General features: G+C 49.7%; 7 protein-coding genes across 7 annotated transcripts; 4 read left to right on the top strand and 3 right to left on the bottom strand.

Moving 5' to 3' along the window:
* The first annotated feature begins 3256 nt into the window (after nt 1–3256).
* Nucleotides 3257–3605, top strand: LOC108160110. Its single transcript, XM_017293902.2, has 2 exons — nt 3257–3371; nt 3430–3605. The coding sequence occupies exons 1-2, from the start codon at nt 3288–3290 to the stop codon at nt 3517–3519; spliced, it is 174 nt and encodes a 57-aa protein (XP_017149391.1). The 5' UTR covers nt 3257–3287; the 3' UTR covers nt 3520–3605.
* LOC117188142 (diptericin A) lies at nt 3491–4040 on the bottom strand. The gene is made up of 2 exons (XM_033391532.1): nt 3884–4040; nt 3491–3823 (listed from the first exon to the last, which is right to left on the bottom strand). The coding sequence occupies exons 1-2, from the start codon at nt 4004–4006 to the stop codon at nt 3569–3571; spliced, it is 378 nt and encodes a 125-aa protein (XP_033247423.1). The 5' UTR covers nt 4007–4040; the 3' UTR covers nt 3491–3568.
* A 906-nt stretch (nt 4041–4946) lies between these two features.
* Nucleotides 4947–5361, bottom strand: LOC117188410 (diptericin A). Its single transcript, XM_033392248.1, has one exon. It carries the CDS (start codon nt 5319–5321, stop codon nt 5013–5015), a length of 309 nt encoding a protein of 102 aa, XP_033248139.1. The 5' UTR covers nt 5322–5361; the 3' UTR covers nt 4947–5012.
* Nucleotides 4970–8283, bottom strand: LOC108160108 (diptericin A-like). Its single transcript, XM_017293900.2, has 2 exons — nt 7951–8283; nt 4970–5010 (listed from the first exon to the last, which is right to left on the bottom strand). Exon 1 carries the CDS (start codon nt 8259–8261, stop codon nt 7953–7955), a length of 309 nt encoding a protein of 102 aa, XP_017149389.1. The 5' UTR covers nt 8262–8283; the 3' UTR covers nt 4970–5010; nt 7951–7952.
* Nucleotides 8284–9370: 1087 nt separating this feature from the next.
* LOC117188120 (juvenile hormone epoxide hydrolase 1) lies at nt 9371–11042 on the top strand. Its single transcript, XM_033391468.1, has 3 exons — nt 9371–9897; nt 9954–10158; nt 10216–11042. The coding sequence occupies exons 1-3, from the start codon at nt 9497–9499 to the stop codon at nt 11014–11016; spliced, it is 1407 nt and encodes a 468-aa protein (XP_033247359.1). The 5' UTR covers nt 9371–9496; the 3' UTR covers nt 11017–11042.
* Nucleotides 11043–11540: 498 nt separating this feature from the next.
* On the top strand, nt 11541–13438 carry LOC108160636 (juvenile hormone epoxide hydrolase 1). The gene is made up of 4 exons (XM_017294765.2): nt 11541–11834; nt 11896–12095; nt 12244–12451; nt 12528–13438. The coding sequence occupies exons 1-4, from the start codon at nt 11634–11636 to the stop codon at nt 13308–13310; spliced, it is 1392 nt and encodes a 463-aa protein (XP_017150254.1). The 5' UTR covers nt 11541–11633; the 3' UTR covers nt 13311–13438.
* Nucleotides 13439–14020: 582 nt separating this feature from the next.
* LOC108158465 (juvenile hormone epoxide hydrolase 1) lies at nt 14021–15756 on the top strand. The gene is made up of 4 exons (XM_017290756.2): nt 14021–14291; nt 14342–14541; nt 14608–14818; nt 14878–15756. Exons 1-4 carry the CDS (start codon nt 14082–14084, stop codon nt 15676–15678), a joined length of 1422 nt encoding a protein of 473 aa, XP_017146245.1. The 5' UTR covers nt 14021–14081; the 3' UTR covers nt 15679–15756.
* Nucleotides 15757–15775: the final 19 nt, after the last annotated feature.

The raw sequence follows: 15775 nt of genomic DNA on the forward strand, positions 1-15775 counted from the left end.
AGACCAAAGACAATGACACATGCAACACAACCAGCCAACCACTGACTGATGCAACAAGCTAAAATTAACGTATGAATGTCAGAGACTTGCCTCTGCTGCTGCTGCTGCTGCTGCAACAAAGGTCAGTCAGCGCGTGCTGTGGATGGCTGGTTGAAAGTTGACGTGACCCGTTGGGGCTTCGGTGATTAATCAGACTCATGACAAAGATGCGTCAGGTTATGGGAATCGAAGAGAGACTATGACCTTAGCCAAGACTCTGGACAATGTCAGAATGCCATGCAGCAGAGCTGCCTGGAGGGGGAGGGGGGAAGAGGGTACCAGAAGTCCACTTGTGGCAACTTGTGACACACTCGGACGGGTGTACGTGAGGCTTAGTGGCAGAGACAGTCCAGCAGTCCCTGGGCCTGAGCCCGGACTACGACCAGATGCCAATCGAAAGATAACCACACACACACACACACACAGATACGAACACACACACTGGCATGCAATTTCAATACAATATTTGAAATAATTGGCTACAAATCGTCATTACAATGCTGTTGTTGTTGCTGCAGTTGCAGTTGCAGTTGCAGTTGCAGTGGAGACCGAAGCTGGGTAGCCTGCTGCATCGATGCCATGTCCTAGGCCACAAATTGCAGTTGGCTTAAACTGCCGCAATCGTAGCTGCCGTTTCTCCCGTTGCTGCTGCTGCCTGACCTACGACACCATCATGCGGCAGCCAGCCTCCTCCCCCAAAAGCGGCTTCAAATTACTATTGATACTGATAGCAACTGCTGATGCTGCAACCGGCAATTGCAGCTTGCAGCTTGCAGCTTGCAGCTTGCCACTCCACTTTTGTTCTTGTTCTTTCAATGCGTTACGGTAAATATTTTTGTCTTCATTTTTACTGTTAAGATCGAGATGAAGTTGAGGCATCATTCCCGCCCGTTGGCCAGCCCGGACCTCGACTCCAATTAGCCAAAAAGCACTCCTCATGCACTCGCATGCGGGTTCTCTGGGTGGGCGAGAAGGGGGCCTGGTGGAGGCCTGGCCAGGTGCCAAGAACTCAATCATTGCATTTGCTGGCTTTGTTGGAACAATTGACGGTTTCTTAATGTGCAAAACGTGACAACAATTTGCATGACAACAGCCAACAGCCAACAGTCTCTGCCACAACAGCCTGCTGCCCGGCCTAACCTTCATTAGGAAGTAAAAAAGAATAAGTACTCCTCGTCGTACTCTCTGGTGAATGATTTTTCCAGCATTTGATGTCGATTTGTTTTAAATCAAAGTGCAACAATTTATTAAACAATTGTTCGTCGGCAGCGATGTGTGCGTGATGGCGTGAGGAGTGTTTGAGAGAGGCAGACCTCTAAGCTCTATGCTTTTGATGGCTCTGGGGCTTCATTCCATATTGATATATGATTCCTTTTGGCATTGGTATCTATTTCAGTCCTTAAGGGTGGCCTTCCTTTCCTTTGGTGTTACCCAAAACCATTCTCTAGCCGTGTTTCGTGTCACACTGCCTTCTCCGGCGGTCCTCCGCGGCTGCCGCGGCTGCTCCACTCCATAGGTCACGTGTTTCGTCGTGTGTCTGGCCAAAATATCAGCAATTGAACTATAGACATTTTGGCCAAATGCAGTAGGCAGGCCAAAATGCCGCGATCCCGCTTTGTCTATAGGGAGTGGAGGCGGCGGAGGCAGAGGCAGAGGCAGAGTGGCAGTTGCAGTTGCAGTTGCAGCTAAGCGCATCTTGCCCAAATGTCAAATGCAAATGCGAAAAGCCAAAAGTCTGCTCTCTGCTGTCTGCTGTCTGCTGTCTGGCACCTGCTAACTTTTGCACTTTTCATTTTGGCCATTTCTTTACAGCTTCCACTCTCCCTTTCTCCCTCTCTCTGGGTTCTCTTCTTTTGCCGGCCAGTCAGTCATAATTAATACTCTTAACTTGAGTTACTTAGCCTCACTTTAAGCTGACAAAATGTCCCACTTCTCTGGGGCTTCATTAAAAAGCCATTAGATGGGGTCTCCCTCTTTACTCTCTCCTCCCGCCCCCATCATCGCCCTTGTGGCCCAAAACCTCATTAGAAACTTCTATTATGGAGAGCATAAATCTCAGGCATGTTTGTTCGGCGGTACCCGATACAATCGAAGACAAGACTCTGAGTGTTGAGTGTGTCAAACAATTTAACTTGCGGCAATCTTGAGAGTCGTTCCTCGGTCCTCCGTCCTCTGTCCTCCGTCCTCCGTCCTCCGTCCTCGGAGCGGGGCCCCAAAGGCAAGTTTGCGTGGGAAATGCCGTCGATCGTCACGATCAGAGCCAGACAGGAAAACTTCACCGTCAACTTTTGGCCGCAGGGGGAAAATGCAAAGCTGATTTTATCGTTTGGCTCTAACTCTGGTTCCCTGGTTCCCTGCTTCACTCTCTGTCGTCGCTGTTGCTGTTGCTGTTGCTGTCTCTGGCCTAAACTGATTTGCCACTTGACAAATGAGTTGACTGCCACATGTGCAATTTGGAAAATAAATCCATACACCCACCCACCCATCCACCCACCCATACACCAGCCGCACCACCCCGCACACAATTTTCCTCGACTGCGATAAAAGAAAAACAAAGGAAACTCTCTCGCTTTGACTTTTGACAATTTGTGCATTGATTTGGAAAATAGCTCTTCCACAGAATCGGTGCACTCTCCATATGAAAATGACATGGAAAGCGGAGAAACAAAAGAGAAAAGCGCAGCAGCCAAGTCCCATGAAAGTTGTCCATACTCTTTTTCACATCTCTCCGTATATTCGGTACACCCCCTGGCCGGAGTGTATAACCAGGAAAATTGGCCAGCAAAAGGCCAAACTCCAAGGCAAAGGCAAAGGCAGAGCAGTGCTATTTGTTGCTGGGTGTGGGGGGGGGGGATGGTGGAGAAAAAGTCATCATAGCCTGACCTTCATTGTTGTGCTGCTTCTAACATTTAAATTTGTTTTTCTTCTTTTGTTTGTTGTTTTTTTTCATCTTTGTGCCGCTTTTCGGTTTGGTTTCATTCGATTTCAACAGAAAACGTGCCAAATTTTGGCTGCCAGTTGCACGTTCAACATATTTAATACAGTTCAACTGGGTTTGGCTTTGGCTTTGGCATGGCTCGACCTGGTCGGGTCTGCTCTGTGGGCTCTTGACACACATCCGCCTTATCAGGGCCTTATCAGCTGGGGGGGAGAACCTAAACACAGACAGAGACAGAGACAGAGACAGAGAGTAAGTAGCAATCAATGTCAGGGCGCAGTTTCAGTTGAGTTCAGCATCTCTCAGAGAAATGTTCGCCGCAATGAATCTCTGGCTTATTCTGTATTTGATTGGCCTGATCCAAGGCCGCTCCATTGTGCGAGACAGCCAGGAGGTGAGCTCATTGCCAGAAGGCTGCTCTTTAGTGTCTGTTTTCCATCTCCCTTTCTCAGTGGCCGACACCCCAGCCAGATCCCACCATCTTTGAGTACCCGCCGACCGAAAAGCAGGAGCTCTTTTTAGATGAATCGTTTTTAATGTGAATTGTAATTAAATAAAATAAAATTTCGTTGGTTTGATCTATCAAATTCGTTAGAATCTAAACGTGTACTGTCCTCCGGCTCCCCACTGGGGACGACTGTTGCCGTAGGGTCCGCCCAAGTGCTGGCCGTAGTGGCCCGTGGCATCGAAGGAGTGTCGGCCGTTCGGGCTCTGCCACACGGGGGCACGGCCGTTCAGGCTGAGGTCGAAGCCCTGGCGAGGGCTGCCGCCGCCGCCTCCCTGAAGCTGCCACTGGCGACGCACTCGCGGATGGTCCACCTCCACATCAACGAAATCGGGGAAAAACTATCGAATTCAGGGCCATCAGATGCTATACTTCTGTGTTTCTCTCTCTGGATTGCTTACCTCCGAGGGCTCCACATTGACCAAATGCTGTTCATCTGCCAGCGGATAGGCAGCGGCGGGGGCACAGAGGCAGGCGCAGGCACAGGCCAGGCTCAACAGCAGGAGGCTTGAACTGAATTCCATATTGTGGGCTTTACTTGGAGAACTGAATGCTGGACAGAGACAAGCTGCCTTCTTTTATACCTCGGATCAGGGTCTTATCAATTGATTCCCCCCGGTCAGGGAATCCCATCGGAGAGGCAGAACAACCTGGTTCAGTGGTTCACAAGTAGATCCCCGCATCTGCCAGCCGACCGCTGATTGATAAGAAATATGATCTATCTCTCTAGGCGGAAAAGTGAATCCCAGAACAGCAACAATAAAAGAGGTACACAATTATTCATGCTATGAATAAATCTTAAGGTATATTTTCTGAATTTTCTGATGAACGGGCAGCACGCACTAGGCATATCATGGATAGAGTATAGCTTCAACTATTCAGATACTGAAAGTTCTGTTCCATTGGCAGCCTCTCCGCTTACCCTAAGAGGATTTCCTAACAACCCAATCCGAACTAGACAAATACATACTTCCCCCATCGATTTATCATGGGCCAAGGTCAACTCGGCTTCCGATTAATGATGTGAAAAGCTTTTGGTAATCCCCAAACATGGCTAAGAATTAAAAGAGAGCTTAGAATAAGCCACATCATGAATCATTTGTCAAAGAAAAATGAATCTGCTTCGCTTTCGTTGGGGATGGCGTAATATTCTCTAGAGTTTTGGGCTTGTGGCATGATGAATTTCCATTGAAGATTCTTTTGACAGTTTATGCAATAAATCCAATTAGACAAAAACATTTTGTCTTGGCAGGTTTCATTAAGACGCCTGTCATCGTCATTGGCATCGCTTAATTGGTTATTACCCACCAGAATTGCCCAAAAAGATGTATCTACAATTAGCCAAACTGCAAGATCATCTCCGTCTGCGACCCAAACCCAGTCTCTGGCCGCATGTTCCGGGGTAGACGAACATCGCCAAGGACTTAGATGCCATAAGCACCAGTTTCAGATAAAGAACTCGTATATGTTTCGATGTATGTATGTATATTTTTTAATATTTCAAAGGTACTAGGGAAATACAAAGGTGGTCTACCATCTGTAGCGGTAGTTGGTGCCAACGCTGTAGCTCGGCTCCGAGTTGCCCCACTTTCCGCCCAAACGCTGGGCATATCCGCCGTTCACGTCGATCTCGTGCCGCCCGTTGTCGCTCCTCCACACGTTCTCGCTGCCACGCACTCCAAAGTTGAATCCCTCGCGCTCCTGGGCCCCACCGCCGCCCTGCAAGTTGAGGGGATACCGAGGAGGTGGCGTCGAGGGCATCGTCATGTCATCGGCCGGATATGCCACCACAGCACCGACAATGCAGCAGAGCAGAGCGAGGACGATTGTAGACTGCATCTTGATTGGAGTGGCTTCGTTAACTGATAGCCTCTCTGCCGGCCCACTGCTCCTTTATATAGTCCGGATTGTGGTCCCTGCCCCACAGGGGGGACGGCAGGTCAACCCACCGATATCTGCCGTGTGCATCCCCCAACGGGGATTTCGCGTATTTTATTTGCCTCAACGATTAGCAGACTCTATATAAGACTCTACGAGAAAGTGAAGGGAGATCCCATTGTGATTCCATATTTGCATTCGGAATCCATATACAAAACGGCAATGGAAACCACTAATCCTTCGAATAATTTCCCTCATAATTTAATATAGTATTTAACAATTAATCTACATATAAGCCATTTCAAGATCCCATCTTTAAAACCACTAGATGGAACGAGCCCAGTACTCTCTGCTCTATCTGTCATCATTATTCATTCGAATTTGTCGCTCTCCGGCAAGCGGCAGCATCAGATAGTCACTGCGACATATGTAAATACGAGTGAAAATATAAATTGTTCGTATTTTTTCAATTGATTAAAAGTGTAGCGTCGTCAACGTCAACAGGAAAACAGTTGCTCAACAGCCACCGCGAGAGTCAGTGAGAGGGAGGGACCGTACAATATGTGGATACAATCGATATTCCTGCGAGCATTGACCATTTTATTGGTCGGTTGGGTAAGTCGAGACCACAGCAACAGATATCCGTATGAACTGTATCCTTTTGCAGCTGGGACACGTCATCTGCCAGTCGGCTGACCATCATCTGCTGACCTTTGGACAGTCGGGCGATGGACCGCCGGGCAAAATCGAGTTTCCCGTCTGGGACGATGCCCAGGGAGAGTGGCCGGGCCTGTCGGATCACTACTAGAGATGCATTCTTGGGTGCCAAACAAAACACATAACACACAGCACACTGACATTTTGTCCAACGATGCAAAGCATTTATGACTCCGCGCAAAAGTATGCAACGCTTTTGGGTCGCGTAGAGTCGTTGAAGAATTTCATAGCATACTTTTAGCGATAATAAAATGAGCATAAAAATTACAATTTCTTTTTTAAATGATAGTAAAAAATATTGCAATAACAGTACTTTATTTATTTTCATTTTTTAGTGGATAAAATTGTAGATGTGTTCTTTTAAAATTCGAAGAAGATGGATATCATAGCTGCCATCCATTTTCTGTGGGGTATCACAGCTGCCATCCATCTTCTGTGGTTAGATGATATAATAGATGATCCGTCCTGTAAACCGTGAACAGCATCTGTAGATCTGTCTGGCTTGCAGCTGTCTTATTTCGTTCATCGACAGGAACCCCAGCAAAGTGGCGGCATGCCAGCACCCCTGGCAATATTTACTTGTACCTGGGGAAAAAAGGCGTACATGTGGCAGCCAATTCGAAGTTCAATTTCCTGTCAATCCCGAATTCGAGAGAAAAGGTTGTCTGGCGAAAAGGCTTCGTTTAGCCCCTCGAAATGGACGGGTATACCTCCTTTTGGCTGGCAGATCCTTGACGGAATAGAGTGACAAATACCTTGGATCATTCAGATTGAAGTAAAATCTGCCTAGAAACTTGTAGAACTTTGCTCTGGAAAACTCTCTGAATCGTTTAGAGGCAGAAAATGAAAATCAATTTTGCCACAGTTCAATGGACTTTTACGACAAGTGCGTGTCAGTTGAATGAAAAAATAATTGCGACCATTAAAAGCCAGCCCGCAATCCAGGTGAGGTTGCCATGCCCCTGCCAGTAACTGGATCAACCCCCAGCCCCCAGTCGCCGTTCCTGAGTTCCAATTCCAGTCCTAGGCACTCAATGAAATGGGAATTAGCCAGGAACTGTGCTCGCATTAATGGCCGCCGATTGAGTCCCTAGAATCAGGGCTATGCCTCGAGCAGGAATCGAGGAGGTGGCAGCTTTGACACGCTTCCAAGTGCCGTCTCCGCCGCCGCCGCCACAGCCCCGTGCCTCTGCCTAAGCACTATCAATGCGATTTGGCCCTGGCACGCGAGGAAACTTTTCCGCTGCAGTGCATCGGCTGTGGGAATCGAGTCCTTTGACTGCGGCATGGTAATTGCGTTAATTTTGCTCGAATTACGTTTCACATCATCAAATTGTTTCTGCCACAAGCCACGCCTTCTCCAGTGGTGTGTTTGCAGTCTCTAACGGGCTTGCATGTTTGGCGGCACTTTTGAGGATCTGTGCCCCACTTTGCCCCCGCCTGCGGCAGTTGCATGTCGACAACATAATTGTTTCGCCTTACAATTTTACACAAATTAAAGCAGGCTCGCGTCTTTCGTTTGATATGACAAGTGCATGTCACCCGACAAGTTCCAGTCACCCTCAAGCAGCCGCCAGCCGCTGACTCACCCAGCCATCCCACCGGCTCACCCAACCACCCACTGCCGACCCCCACCAGAGTCCATTGACCCAGCTTCAGTAATTACACATACATAATGCGCGGCTTCGACCAACGTGCTTGACCCTCAGTGCGACTGATGACATGAAAAGTCCTCCCCCAAGAAGGGTCTCGGATCGCCCCAGCAATAAAGTATGAGCATAGCGCCACGTCAGAGCCAGAAAGGCCAAGAACAAAAGTTATGGATAGACATAGTATATTTTTCATATTTTAGAAAGGTGGAAAAGAGTGAGATGTCTACCATCTGTAGCGGTAGTTGGTGCCAACGCTGTAGCTCGGCTCCGAGTTGCCCCACTTTCCGCCCAAACGCTGGGCATATCCGCCGTTCACGTCGATCTCGTGCCGCCCGTTGTCGCTCCTCCACACGTTCTCGCTGCCACGCACTCCAAAGTTGAATCCCTCGCGCTCCTGGGCCCCGCCGCCGCCCTGCAAGTTGAGGGGATAGCGAGGAGGTGGCGTCGAGGGCATCGTCATGTCATCGGCCGGATATGCCACCACAGCACCGACAATGCAGCAGAGCAGAGCGAGGACGATTGTAGACTGCATCTTGATTGGAGTGGCTTCGTTAACTGATAGCTTCTCTGCCAGCCCACTGCTCCTTTATATAGTCCGGATTGTGGTCCCTGCCCCACAGGGGGGACGACAGGTCATCCCACTGATATCTGCCGTGTGCATCCCCCAACGGGGATTTCGCTCATTTTATTTGACTCAACGATTAGCAGACTCTATATAAGACTCTACGAGAAAGTGAAGGGAGATCCCATTGAGATTCCATATTTGCATTCGGAATCCATATACAAAACGGCAATGGAAACCACTAATCCTTCGGACAATTTAGCTCCTAATTTAAGAGAATGGAGAAAGTACATCGGAAAAGTAATCCAAATGTCTACGGGTATCTGCCATAACAGGGCTGTCTTGAGTACCTACCAATTATTGAAACGAGTAGTATCCACGTGGCCCACTGATCTGCCGGACACATTCAGTTTTCATTCAGTTTTCGCTCTACCCGCAACGGCCACATCAGCGGCGGCAGCAGGGCTGAGATTTATGATCATTTGCCGGCACAGCGCTTACCAATAAATAGGTGGGCTCCCAGATAAGATATGGCTTGCTTATAAGTAGCGGAGACTACTCCCGATTCTCCCACAGATACACACTTACCAGCACGTACTATGTATCTGCAAGTGTGTGGGTCAGCGTATCTCGCAGTCAAATCAATGGCCCATTCAAGGTGCAGACGTGTGCAAGTGGCAGACGAACCCCAATCGCACCTTGGTGTGGAACTATTGAAAGGCTTCCTTACGAGCAACACATCCTAACAAGAAGATATATCCGAAACGATCCATGATATAATGATAGGTTGTATATTCAATGAAGGAGCAAGATAATTAATCTCTTAGAATAAGTGTATGTAACTAATAATATCTGAGACTTCGCCTATTGGCATGTGGCCTAAGGCCAGCCACTCACTTAGCTGAGTAAAAGTGTAAACAGTCTCTAGCCGCAGAGCTCGGAGATCAAAGATCAGGTGGAAAGGTCGCGCCTGGTACCACTGTACCTGGCTCGGGCGTGACGACTTTATCAAATTTATTATTAGTTTATAGTATAAGCAGAGAGACATTACGTTTTGATAGAGCCGGGTCTCCGCTAGTCAGTTCAATATCGTCTCTCTGGGAGTGCGGTTGTGCCAGCTACGACGTGGATTTAGGTCGTTATCTTTGAGGTGATCGAAGCTCATTTGAATTCAAGCCAAGAGCTAATTGCGGCAGTGGGCAGAAATGAAGTGCCTGATAGTGGTCGGGGTGATTGTGGCCGTGTTGGGAGCCTTTGTCGGCTACGGCTACTTGGTGTTCTCGGAGCTGACACGTCCGCTACCGAAGCCGGAGTTCAGCGACAGCACGTACTGGGGTCCCGGCGAGGCCAAAAACTATGTGCCCGACAAGAAGATCTACGAGTTCCGGCTGGACGTGCCACAGGCGGAGATCGAGGATCTGCGCCGGCAGCTGAATCGCACCCTGCGGCTCGCCGAGCCACTCGACGGCATCTCGTTCGAGTACGGTTTCAACTCCTATGCCTTGGACCAGTTTGTTGAGTACTGGCGCGACAAGTATCTGACCAAATGGGATGAGCGCCAGGAGCTGTTCAACAAATTCAAACAGTACACCACCGAGATCCAGGGGTTCGTATGTCGCTTGTTCTGCGGTGTACTTTAATTTGATTTTTCATTCTCTGCAGCCTGAATATTCACTTTATTCGCGAGAAGGCTAGCGCGGAGGCAGCCGCCAAGAAGCATGTCTATCCTCTGCTGCTGCTGCACGGCTGGCCGGGATCGGTGCGTGAGTTCTACGACATTATTCCCATGCTGACCAACGACCAGAACGTGACGGACTATGCCTTCGAGGTGGTGGCTCCCTCCCTGGTGGGCTACGGATGGTCTGATGTAAGCTCCTTTTGCTCCCAACCAGCCATATACCTTTGCTGATGCTTTGTTCTATAGGCTGCCACTCGTCCCGGATTCAATGCCGCCGAAATGGCCACCGTGATGAGGAACCTGATGCTGCGTCTGGGCCACAAGAAGTTCTTCATTCAGGGCGGCGACTGGGGCAGCATCATCGGCAGCAACCTGGCCACCCTCTATCCGGAGAACGTGATCGGCTATCACTCCAACATGTGCGTCCTCAACTCGCCATTGGCCATCCTCAAGGGAATCTATGGCACCTACTTCTCGGAAAAGATTATTCCCTCGCGGTTCTTCTACGACCACCACTTCCCCGTGTGGGACAAGTACGCGGAGCTGCTGCGGGAGAGCGGCTACTTCCACATCCAGGCCACCAAGCCGGACACCATTGGTGCTGCCCTCGCCACCAGCCCGGTCGGCCTTGCCGCCTACATTCTCGAGAAGTTCCAGTACTGCACCAATCCCGGCATGCAGCAGGACTTTGGGGCCATCGTCACCGTCTTTGGCCTCGAGCCCGTGCTGGACAACCTCATGGTCTACTACCTGACCAACTCGATCACCACTGCGGTCCGTTTCTACGCGGAGAACGTGTCCAAGGCGTACCGCGATCTGCAGCTGGACCGAGTGCCCACGCCCGTGCCCATGGGCTGCTCCCGTTTCCGCTACGATCTGCCCTCCGTCACAGACTGGCAGCTGCGCGACAAGTTCCCCAACCTGAAGCACTCCATGTACTTCCAGCAGGGCAGCCACTTTGCCGCCATGGAGATGCCTGCCATGCTGTACCAGGATTTCACCGCCTTCGTTGGCAAGATCGGTCTCCACGGTGAGAAGCCAAAATAAAGTAGTTTTTTTCTATGATTAGCAAAGATATGGAGATTTATTTTGGAAGGGGTGTAGGGGTTTGTTTCTCGGAGAAACGTTCTTATGTTCTTATGCACCAAATTCCACAAAATATTTACGATCAAACAAAAATAAACAATTTGTTGGCAATGCTCGTAAAAGCTGATATCAAAAACAGCTGCGATAGCTTTTGTACGGGTGTATCGTTTCGTTGTCTGGAATGAGAGCTTTTGACTGTTGATAATTCAAATTGTGGGTGATCATAGTCCACCCATGGACAAATGGGCAGGGCTGCCACACAGTGCCAATTGATAATTCAACTGCTAGATCGTCATCATGTAGAACACATTTATATTTCATAGAGATATCCATTAACATTCTAAGCATGAATCGCCAGAGCTCAATTGAGATCCAAAGCTTTTGAAACAATATCGCCTCGTCATGCTCGCTTTGCAGTGTGCAGCTGTGATTGCAAAGCTTAAAACAGAAGCCAAAGCCCGCCGGCGAAAGCTTTCGTGCGCTGTGAGTTTGGCAAACCAAAATTAATTCTGTCTGGTATTTCGAGCCGATCGGCTGCAATTGAAATAAAGTTGAATAGTATAAAATAATTGTGCATCATGTCGAATGTATTTGTCCGATTTTTGATCGGAGGCCTGGCTCTGCTGGCCGCCATAGGCTACAAGAACTACCGCGATCTGGCGGCGCCCGGCAAGCGGCCCGATCTCGACAACAATGCCTACTGGGGACCAAAGCTAGGCAAGCAGATCTACAAGGAGAACAAGGCCATCTTGCCGTATGACATCACCGTCAATCCAGAGGTAAGGGACCATTGATCTGTTGTACTTCTAAGTGATCTGATGATGATGCTTTGATCCCCAGGTAATAGCCGATCTGAAGAGCCAACTGAGTCGTCCTCTAAAGCTGCAGGAGCCGCTGGAGGGTGTGGGCTTTGAGTACGGATTCAATGCGAATGAGCTGCGCCAGGTGGTGAAATACTGGCGAGATACCTATCTGACCAACTGGAGCGAGCGCGAGCAGTATCTGAAGAAACTGGATCACTTCCAAACCGAGATACAGGGGTGAGTAGATGATAGGCTCATTCTTCGTATTGAGAGTTCTAACGAATGGAAACGAGTTCTCGGTTCATGCATATTTAGTTTGCAGTTTGAACGCATTAACAATTGACATTGGTAACCTCCTGCTAACCCCTGTTGCACCTTTTTGCAGATTGAAAATTCACTTTATTCATGCCAAGCCGAGCAAGGAGGCCGGAAAGCAGGGCAAGAAGGTGCTGCCCCTGCTCTTGATGCACGGCTGGCCGGGCACCGTTCGCGAATTCTACGATTTCATTCCCCTGCTGACCACGCCGAGCGACAAGAGCGACTACGTCTTCGAGGTGATTGCGCCCAGCTTGCCGGGCTATGGATGGTCTCAGGTAGGTCTAAGAGGAAAACGCTTTTCACTGGACATCCCATCAGTAACATGACTGCTTCTCCTCCTTCTGCTATTAGGGATCTTCAAAGACTGGCTTTGGAGTGGCCCAAGTGGCAGTGGTGATGCGCAATCTGATGCTGCGTCTGGGCTTTGAGAAGTTTCTCGTCCAGGGCGGTGACTGGGGCTCGCTGATAGGCTCCAATGTGGCCGCGCTTTTCCCGGAGAATGTGCTCGGCTATCACTCGAACATGTGCGCCAACAACAGTCCCATGGGCAGCCTGAAGTTGGTCCTGTCCTTTGTCTTTCCCAGCTGGTTCGTCGACGGCCAGTTCGCGCATTTCTACAAGGGCGCTGGTGGCCTCTTCAAGACCATCATGGAGGAGATGGGCTATGCCCACATCCAGGCCACCAAGCCGGACACTGTTGGCAATGCTCTGATCGATAACCCGGTTGGGCTGGCCTCCTACATCCTGGAAAAGTTCTCAACGTGGACGAATCCCACGTTCATGGCACTACCAGATGGCGGCCTTACCAAGCGCTTCACCTACGACCAGCTGCTGGACAACGTCATGATCTACTATGTGACCAACTCGATCACCACCTCCATGCGCCTGTACTCCGAGACGATGAACAAGGCACAACTTGCCCTGGCTGTCGACTCGGTGCCCATTACGGCCAAGACTGGATGCACTCGATTCGCCCATGAAATCGCACACAACCCCGATGCCATTCTGGCCAACAAATTCCCCAATCTGGTGCACAGCACCTATTTCGAGGACGGCGGACATTTCCCGGCCTTCGAGCTACCGGAGCAGCTGTACGCAGACTTCACGGCCTTTGTGCAGAAAGCCGATCTCTAATCGAATTTCGTATTCGCTTGGAATGCAATAAATACGCTTATGTTTTTCGCTGTTTAAACAATCGCATTCACCGCTGTTAAGAATGGCGATATCTGTTTTGAAAATTAAACTAAACCCAAACTATATGATAACACTGGTCTTATCTTATGTGAAAACCGAAAGTTGAAGAGCCACGCATACATACAAGAGTCCCTACGAATACATATATGTACATATATATTTATCAGAGCTCAGACAACTCTTACATAATATGTGGAGATCAGAATACCTTAGCAACGGTTGCGCATTGTATACCCTCTATCAAAGCTTTTTTCACATCGAAATACCCCCAAGCCAGTTCCTAATAAGAGAGTAGAAGCTTAGGCTACCTGTGGGACTGGGGGTACGTCCACGTTTCAGCTGCGTCGCAAAATATATCATTTAACGACGACCCTCTCCATGATCACTCTCGCCCAAAAACAAGCCCCAGACTTTAACGATCCGGAGAGCCCCTACAGAGTTTCAGTAGATCCAAAGTACACCCCACGATATGCCTTAACTAATCAACTCTTCGTGGGCCGGCGTAGGGCATTAGTTTGTCAAACAAAAATGCTTATCATCATGAGTTAAATGTTCGAGAGCTGCGCCCACCACAATGATACTCATTTCTGGGACAGAGCTGCAGTCTAGGAGAATTGATAGTCAGCATGCCATTTGCTATAGTCCGATTGGGCGACGGCGGGACCGGTCATTGTGAGTTGAACTCTGGCGGTGTAAGGTAATCGCTTCGTTATGTCCGTCACACTGAAAATTCTGGTGCTGGTTCTGGCCATTGGGGGCGGCCTAATCTATAAGAACGTCAGCCAGCTCTGGGCAGATTTGCCTGCCCCGAAACTGGATCCGCAGGAATGGTGGGGCGATGAGGCCCAGCCCAAGGACTATGCAGCCTATCTGGCCAACAGCTCGGAGGTGATTGGCAATCGGCTCAGCTATCCGGAGAAGGTAAGCTTCTAAGAAAAGTATGAAGTACATTCTAACCGTGCCTTCCGTAGACCATCACGGATTTGTTTACTCGCTTGAATCGCACTCTGCGCCTCACTCCCCCACTGGAGGGCGTGGCCTTTGAGTACGGCTTCAACACGGACTATCTTAAGGAAGTGGTGGAGTACTGGAGAGACGATTACCTGCCGCGTTGGCGCGAACGCGAAGTCTTCCTTTGGCAATTCAATCATTTCACCACCGATATTCAGGGGTGAGGCGATAAGCTCTTATCAGCCACCAGAGCGAGTCGAATGATAGTGTTGATTGACAATTTCAGGCTACGCATGCACTTCCTCCACCTGATGGTCTACGACGAGAACAAAGTGGGCAAGCAGCACTATCCGGTGCTCCTGCTGCACGGCTGGCCGGGATCGGTCCGCGAGTTCTACGATCTGATTCACCTGCTCCATCAGTCCAATCTGGATAAGAACAACAAGTACATCTTCGACGTGATTGTGCCCAGTTTGCCAGGCTATGGCTGGTCCCAGGTAGGTTTATATTAAACTATAATAATCTCCATGTAACTATCTCGCTGTTCACCCCACAGGGCACGTCACGTAAGGGACTTGGACCTGCCCAAGTGGCCGTGATAATGAGCAACCTTATGGCACGCCTGGGGTACGATAAGTACTTCATTCAGGGCGGCGATTGGGGCAGCATCATTGGCAGCCACATGGCCACCCTCTACCCGGAGAACGTCCTCGGCTATCACTCCAATATGTGCAGCAGCATGAGCCCGAAGTCCCATGTAATGGGTGCGCTGGCCGGGCTGTGGCCCAGTCTCTTTGTGCCCAGTGGCTTCGAGGACCTATTCTTCCCAAAGTCGCGCCAGCTGAGCTATCTGATTGAGGAGAGCGGCTACTTCCACTTGCAGGCCACCAAGCCGGACACCGTTGGCGCAGCCCTCACCGATAACCCAGTCGGCCTGGCCGCCTATATTCTGGAAAAGTTCTCCACGTGGACCAATCCAAGCTACCGGTCCCTGGCCGATGGCGGCATCACGAAGCGCTACACGATGGACGCCCTGCTGGACAACGTGATGATCTACTATCTGACCAACTCGATCACCACCTCGCAGCGCCTGTACGCCGAGGCCTACAGCAAGGAGCAGCGTGGACTGCTGCTGGAGCGCGTCCCCACCCCGGTACCAACTGGGTGTGCCCGCTTCAAGAGCGATATCATGCATTTCCTGGATATTCAGCTGAAGGATAAGTTCCCGAACCTGATACACAGCACGTATCACAAACAGGGCGGACACTTTGCTGCCCTCGAGGTGCCCAAAGTGCTGCACAAGGATTTCCTAGAGTTCGTCAAGAAGGTGGAACAGAAGTTTAATATTAAGCCATAGTAGTTTTATTTTTTTTAAGTTCAATAAAAAGGCCCGCTTTGCTGATATCGATAGCTCCGCTCGATAGCACGAATATCATATCCCTGCACGTCACTGC

This window comes from Drosophila miranda, chromosome 3, assembly GCF_003369915.1.
Source record: "Drosophila miranda strain MSH22 chromosome 3, D.miranda_PacBio2.1, whole genome shotgun sequence".
In the NCBI taxonomy this organism is placed as follows: domain Eukaryota; kingdom Metazoa; phylum Arthropoda; class Insecta; order Diptera; family Drosophilidae; genus Drosophila; species Drosophila miranda.